General features: G+C 31.0%; 1 protein-coding gene across 1 annotated transcript; it reads right to left on the minus strand.

The window, feature by feature from the left end:
• Positions 1–5,336: 5,336 nt before the first annotated feature.
• On the minus strand, positions 5,337–7,855 carry LOC100806700 (peroxidase 25-like). Its single transcript, NM_001255114.2, is given in 4 exon segments — positions 5,337–5,913; positions 6,144–6,306; positions 6,798–6,977; positions 7,586–7,855. Coding segments are annotated over 4 exon segments (972 nt in total). The 5' UTR covers positions 7,787–7,855; the 3' UTR covers positions 5,337–5,485.
• Positions 7,856–8,213: the final 358 nt, after the last annotated feature.

Raw genomic sequence — 8,213 nt, forward strand, 5'->3', positions numbered from 1 at the left:
CTTCATAAAACTTTTTCTCTTGGGGGACCCAATCATAATCCCTTTTTCACAAGGAGGTTTGATGGCACTATTAAAAAATACACTTTCAACATCGGTTATTTAGAACATTCTACATTGATTCTAAAACCGATGTTGAAAGTGCCGATGTTGAATGTTAACATGTATATGACAACATCGGTTCTTTAAATACCCGATGTTAAACACAATGAACAACAACAAAAAAAGTGTACACATGATGAACGTTGACATCGGTTTTCCAGTAAAACCGATGTTAATATGTTAGTTTAACATCGGTTTTTTAGAAAAATCGATGTTAATGTAATACATTAACATCGGTTTTAATGTAAAACCGATGTTAATATATGCCCTTAACATCGGTTTTTCTAGAAAACCGATGTCAACGTTGACGATGCATACACTTATTTGGTGTAGTTCTTTGTGTATAACATCGGTTATGTGTACATAACCGATGTTAATATTCAAATGTTCACATCGGTTATTTATAATTAACCGATGTTAATGTACAAGAGTTGACATCGGTTATTTATAATTAACCGATGTTAATGTACAAGAGTTGACATCGGTTATCTACAGATAACCGATGTTAAAATACAAACGCTGACATCGGTTATACACAAATAACTAATGTTAATATACAAACATTAACATCGGTTTTCTATTACAACCGGTGTTAAGGTTCATATCGACATCGATTTTTGTAAATAACCAATGTTGGTTATGATATTAACATCGGTTTTTGTTAATAACCGATGTTGTTTTCAAGTATTTTTTTTATATATACTTTCTGTTTTTACATTAAACCCAAAATTGTACCTGCCAAATGCAATTTCAGGAGACCCAATTCACAGCAAATAAACATTTTATTCTGCTTTCAAGCAGTTTTAATGATAATAAACATCAAATAATTGATTTATTATAAAGAACAATCATCAAATGAATTCAATGTTCATGTTACATAGAAAATGTAAAAAATGTTAAACCAAAGTAAAAACTAAAGCTAAAGATAATGTCCCTAAATCCTAGGCCTGATCTCTAACTCGGAGATAAAACTGTGCCCACTGGATTCGCAATGCTTTTAATCTCTCTGGCTCCAATGGTCTAGGATCGTTAAAATACTGCATGATGAAATAAATCATAATAAGTTAATAATGTAATACAAATTATAAATAAATCAATTTTGTTTGAAATAAACTTACCGCTTCCCAATTATTTCTAAAAGTTCCTAAAATGATGGTGGACATCCAGTGCATCACATAGTAGCCGCACTCAGTACTTCCTTTTTGTCTATTACACTAAATACATAATGAAATTTGGATATTAATTAAACAACTAGTGTAGAGACACATAAAGAAATATATATAAGTGGAAGTTTTATGTAAATGACGTACCTTGACGACAATCCACCTAGCACAAGCCTTTGATTTAGGCTGTGGAGCATCATCAAGACCCTTGATAGCACTGTTCCATATGAGTAACAATTAAAAACTGGTGTTGTACATTGAGGTATTACAATGCAAATGTATTGAAAAGAACACTAACCTATTAATAATCCCCTTAAGGTAGTTGTCTGGCCTGTTATGCAATGAACAAAACCAGACAACTAGGTGTTCCTTGGGCAGGATGACCATCATCTGCCAGTGTCCGCTGCAGTGGAACCTAAAATGGGTTAGTACATTAGTAAACATTAATTAAATTTAGTTATTTTGTGACTTACCCATTTAGGTAGGCTCCAAGATAGACATCGCGATGTGAACTCTGCATCCAACTCTTTATGAAACTTTCAGATTCAAACTGCGATTGCCCAGACCTCTGAATGGACTGTGGCTCGAGGAATCCATAGATATCAGAATTCCCAACTCGCATACATGTTTCAGTGAGATGCCTGTTTATGTTAAGTCAAAGTTAAATATTTATGAATTGAAAGCCATAACTTTGGTAATTAAAAGCCTTTTATATAAAGACTTACAGAATCCACAACTGTAACACTGATATGCTAAGATATTGACCACCGTGTGCGATTTTAGAGAGGTCTTCGTGCTTTATGTACAGGGGGAAATCTGGATTAACGACCCCGAACACGGCGGCATCCCATCTAACCTGATAAGGCCTCAAGAAAAGCTCTGGGATGGTCAATGTCATCAGATAAAGCGGATCATCGACCTCCGGATCGGGCTTCGGAGGTGGTTTTGGCGGAGCCACAGCTACCTGTTCATGAAACAAAGTTAAATAGCCTAATTTGAGGCACGCTTAATGAATTAATTTAAAAAGAAGAAACATATAGTAAGGACAATAAGTACCTGCTGTGATAAAGACTTGACCAGATGTGTCGGCCAAGCAAGGAAGGTGTGAAGTGCCTGCCCCACTAAGGAAACCTCATCAGTGGATACAAGAACTGGAGCATCTGCATCTGTAACCTCCTCCACACTCACCTTTACTTGGCAAGGCAACAAAGGAGTGTTATGAACAACAGTGGATCCCTCATAAAGTGTCTACCCAAGACATGATAGTTGGTGGACGACACATAATTTTGTGCATGTGTTGTGCATTCAATGCATTACACAGAATTATATGAGAAGGTTCAAGAATAATGACATTAAAAAACAAATTATTAATATGGGCGAATGCCAAACTTCTTTCTCTTCATATTAAATATCACTTCATTTTATATTATTCACAATATTGAAATTGTATGCTTATAACTACTCAACATATGCAAGGACAAAACTTACGTTCAATCACTGCTACAACATTTTGAGGGAGGAAGCAGATGTTGATCAAACAATTAATTGGCTCAAGAAGATTCTACAAGAAAAGTGAACTCTTGCATGGAATGGTGGTCAAAGATGGGGATACATGACCAGTAATCTTGTTAAGTTAATTAATTCCGTACTCAAGAAATCAAGAAATCTGCCAATAAGTGCAGTAGTAAAATCAACATATATAAGGTGTAATGAATTGTTCAACAAAAAAGGGAGAGAAGTTGCAACAATTCTTACATCTGACCAAGTTTATACGAAAACATTAAACAAGGACATCGAAAACGCATAGAGAAACACAAATGCTCTTGGTCTAAGAGATAATAAACCCAAAGAGATTCGGCCTATTGGAATTTCCACAATCAGGCTGGGTGGTGTGACTATTGAAAATTCCAAAAATTGCACATGCTTTGTTCTCGTGATGTTGCTTCTTGAAAGCATGCTTACCATGAGTATAGGAACTACAAACATCTTATGTTTACGTTGGAAAATGTCTCCAACGTATACAAAAAATTATTTGGAGAATTGCACAACAAAGCATATTGGGCACTGTGTCATGAGCCAATAATCCGCCCCGACCCAAAGAAGAAAAGAAATTCTAAGGACCGTCTTGTCTCCTCTTGTATCCACATCGAAATGGATGTCTGAGAATCGAGTCAACTAAAGCAATGTTCCATGTGTCGAATCCCAGATTATTCAAAGAAAAATTGCCTCTATCGTGTAGGCTCAAGCCAACAATGTTAAATTTATGTCATGTTCTTTGTATTTTAATTTTTGTTGTATTGTAAATATTTTGTTCTATTGTTTGTAATTTTATATATATATATATATTACTTCAATTCAACTTGTTGGTTACATATGTTTTTTTTTAATTTCAAATATGTATTTTAACAATCAAATAAAATGAAAATACAAAAGAATAAAAACACTATATTTAAACTAATAAATAGAAATAGACAATATTTAAAAAAAAAACAAAATTAGATATATACATGAAATGTATGTTTGGGTGAGTTGCTGCCCAATCTTTTTATTTTAAAAATGTAAAAGTAATGGAATACTAAATTTTGCTATTTTTTAACTAAACGATTATAAATCAAATTTATTTCATTTTAGTAAAATATTTTAAAATATATCTATTTAATAATTGGAATATGAATTAGAAAATAAAATATATGAGGGGATGTGTTCAATAAAATGTGTGTAAGTGTTCCTAATATTTATAAAATAAATTTTTATAATTTGTCATCTCATTGTGCCATGTTAAATATTTTATTTCATTTTATTCATGTTTTTCGTTACCTTTGAAATACATGGTTATAAATCCACCATTATGCAAGATGTTTCTATTTCCATGTTATCACAAACTCAACGGGTTTTCAAACTATAAGATATTCTCACTTTTAAAAAAGATTTCAATAATACAAAAATAAAATTAAAAGAAATAACAAAAATAATACAAAGTGTTCTCAAATTACAAATTATTTTCAATTTAGTCATAAATATAGATAAATGAAAAGGAAAAAAATTAAAACAATTTTAAAAAATTAAAACAAAAAAAACAAGTTATGAAATCGATTTCTAAACTGATTTTTAAACTACGTAAAAAAAAAAAAAACAAGTGAAAAATTAGTTTGAGAGAAACCGATTTCTCACTTACTACATTAAAGTGTATGATTGGGGTAAATATTTTTTGGATTATTTTATTTAAATAAATGTTTATTTTTTGTATTTTTGAAATAAAAAACTTGAATAATTTCATATATGTTTTCACATTTTAAGTCATTTTTTTATTGTTTTTCGACTTTCTAAACAATTATATGGTTAATTAGTGGAAGTCATTTCCAGCAAGAAATAAAAACTCGGTGAGAAATAATTACTAGTCTAGCAAAAATTTTAGTAGAAATTTACTATATATAGATCAAGATTTGTTATACTTAGCCTAAAAATATAAATTTTTAAAGCTTTTAAGATAGAATCAGTAGATATTGAGTATTTTTTTATAGTAAGAACTTTTCATTTATTTTTGGATTTAAAAACTTTACAATGTTGTTTTAGTCTTGCGGTTAGAATGAAGTTCCTTTTTATTGGTTTTATTTGACTTCAATACGATTTTAAGTTAATTCATATCAATTAAATTCATTATTAAATGCAAAAGCAGGAAATTAAATAAAATACACAAAAGGCATTGCCGCCGAATTATACAAGCCGCAGTCCCATAAAACAACCAAGAGAAAGACCAGAGCATCATAAAGAACAGTACCTACAGCAAGAGAAAGAAAAATAGGGGTGGCTCTTGATTCTTATGTATGGTTTTTGTTGTAACAAGTTCAAACACCACAATGTTGTAAAATTTGACACAAACTTCTCGTTAGAGAAATAACCACGAAGGAGAAAGAAAATACCACCAAGAGTTTGATAGCAATTTGTTATCACGAATTAGAACCTATCATTTTTTTCAAACTAGGAAAACCACAAACTATTTTTTTTTACAAAATTATATACGAAAAAAACGGTGATAAATCTTCGTCAAAAACTTTAAGTGTACACAAGGTAAAATATTTTCTTTCTAAAACGAGTTTTTTTATACTTATGGATCAATCATAATTTAAATTATGGACCGCTTGATTAAAAGACATAAGTCATTATCACTTATGTCAAGGATTATTGATAAATTACAAGCTAAATACTAACCCACTCTTAATTGCTTAATATCTATTAACTTTTGAGCACACCTTTCTAATCTCTCCTTGTGAACCGGTCTTTACCTCTACACCACCCAATTTAACCATAGCCTTTCGAAATTCATAATCAAATCTAATCCCCAATAACCCTCTTATATTCCCAGCGTAACTCTGCACTATGCTTTGTGTATTAGAGTCTCCCCACAGCCTTTGGTCTGACTCTAGAACCGCATTACCATCACGTACATTTTTGAAGAAACTAACATCAAATTTGGCTGGACTATCTTTGTCCAAAGATACCCTTCTCAAGCCATCTCCTATATTGGGACACAGGGTTTTAAGTTGGCCTAAGAAGTTTTGGTCTATGGTTGGATCTGAATTGCCAGTGGTGGTGAAATTATATAAGCGGTAACTGAAGAATCTGCATTCTGTTTGGCCTATGGTGTGTGCCCCTGCAGACAGACAATAAAGTAGCACATTAATAACTTTTTTGTAGACCATATAATGGTAGCATAATTATGAAGGGTTTAATGTTTATGTAGTGTAATCCAATTATAAATTATCTTTTAAATTACTTTAAAGTTAACAAACTTATCATATAAATTATTATTATTAATAACAGTAAAATTTTTACATCAATTATGAATCCCATAGAAATGTAATAATGCGAAAGAAAACACACCAACTAAGGTGACAAGGTCGTGGTCATCCATGCCTTTGTCAGCAAATTTTTTCCTTTGGACAGAAATAGAGTCAAGTGGAGAAGGCAAGTTTGAGGCCTGAGAGGATAAAGAAACCCTCCCATCTCTTCTTCCAGTAGGTACTGACCAACTTGGACCATCACTCTGCCATTTATGTTAAGTGTTACTTTTATCGAATGAAGCATTAATAAATCATGAATAAAACTCTTACATGGTGCAAGATATTGTATGTGTTGGTAGGGTAAAACAATGTTATGCCATTAGTATATAATCATTAAATTCTATTTAAAGAAAAAATAGGTTACATGTAAGTTAATTTTATATTATCAGCATCTAATTACTAACCATAGTTTGTTAACTTTTATCATAACAACTTTAAAAAATTACATCAATCATCATTTTTAATTGATTGATATTATAAAACTATCAGTACACATTTATTAAATTATTTTTAAAATTTCCATGTTAGTTGTATATAATATTAAGGAATAAAGTGAATGACATTTTCAAACCATAAAAATTAAAGAATTAAAGTGATAGTTCAGATAAATCATAAAAAAGGAGTGATAATGAGAATATGTCCATGTTAGTGTGTGTTTAAGGGTGGAACTAAACATTATTATTATATTTAGTACCAAGTCCACAGCATCACGTGCTGCCAATGCCAGGATGTCGGCGCAAGAAACAACACCTGGACATTTGGCCTCAAGTTGTGATTTTGCATCCTCAATCACTTCAAAACCTCTTAGACCAGTGTTTGCCAACGCATTCCTCTCCGCAGAAGAGCCTGAAATCAAAACTGAACCATCGCAGCCCTGTGGGAAAAAATAACACAAAATCTATATTTATAATAACTCATACATCTTATTCAATTAATTAAATTATATCTAATTGATATTAAATACAGCGACATAACTAAATAAAGAACTTCTATATCAAAATAAATATGTGGTATGACAATCATGTGTTCAACAAAACTAATTGAAAACCAAAAAATTAGTTATAAGGCACAAGAAAGTTAGTTAGTAACTGAGAGTTAAAATAAAGCTGAAAATTAATTTATTAAATTGTAAGTGTTTAATAAAATTGATTGTTAAAATAATTAAAAAGTATAAAATGACATAAAATTGTGATTTATTTAAAAAATATAATAAAATTTGATAAAAATATTAAGGATAAAAAGAAAAAAAATATAAAAGTTCGATGTTAAAATCTAACATTTTTAAAAAATGTTATTTAAGTAGTATTTCAAAAAAAATGTTAAAACCTAATAATATATTATTAAAAAAAAGTTTATTTCCTAAACAATTAAATAAATTTTTTAAATAATAAAAAAATAGATAAAATATATTGTGAAATATGCCAAACAATTGTAGTACATTATTTATTATGTGAGTGAAAGATGAAGATCAAAGTAGCAAACCTCGACAAAGCAATCATGGAAATGAAGTCGGAGCAGGCCAGGAGCAATTGTAGGATCTTTATTGAAGTAGGATTCAACAGTGGATCGAACTGTGGCTTCTGCGTTTGGGCACGAAGAGGAGTAAAACCCAGTTTTGAGTTGGGCTTGTACGGCCGAAATTGTCATAAAAATCACTAATGAACCCAACCATGTGTGTCCCATATTTGGTACTAACTGTAATAAGGCTTAACTTGAAACAACTTGGTATTTGCTACTTCACTTCCCCTTGATAGCAAGCATTTGCACACTGCTTGTTACTTATATAAGGGTGCTCTAAGTGGGGAAGAAGTGGATCTTCCACAATGTTTGTTAATTAATTAATTAAGATTTTAAATTTATGTTATGCTGCCCATTTTAATTAGGATGAAGGGAGATATACGGAAAGATAAAAAGATGATTTGACATTTAAAGGTTTCTTACTCTCATATTGGACAATGGCCGGTGGATTTCATAGTATATATGCTATAGTGGAGAGAATCCATCACTTTCTGCCTTCTGATCTTTGATGCTTCTGATTTATTCCTCAATGCTTTTCTGTTTTTCTCTATTTTATCATGTAATTTATGTTCCCTGAAACGCACATTTTTAT

Source organism: Glycine max, chromosome 6 (genome assembly GCF_000004515.6).
Source record: "Glycine max cultivar Williams 82 chromosome 6, Glycine_max_v4.0, whole genome shotgun sequence".
Taxonomy (NCBI): domain Eukaryota; kingdom Viridiplantae; phylum Streptophyta; class Magnoliopsida; order Fabales; family Fabaceae; genus Glycine; species Glycine max.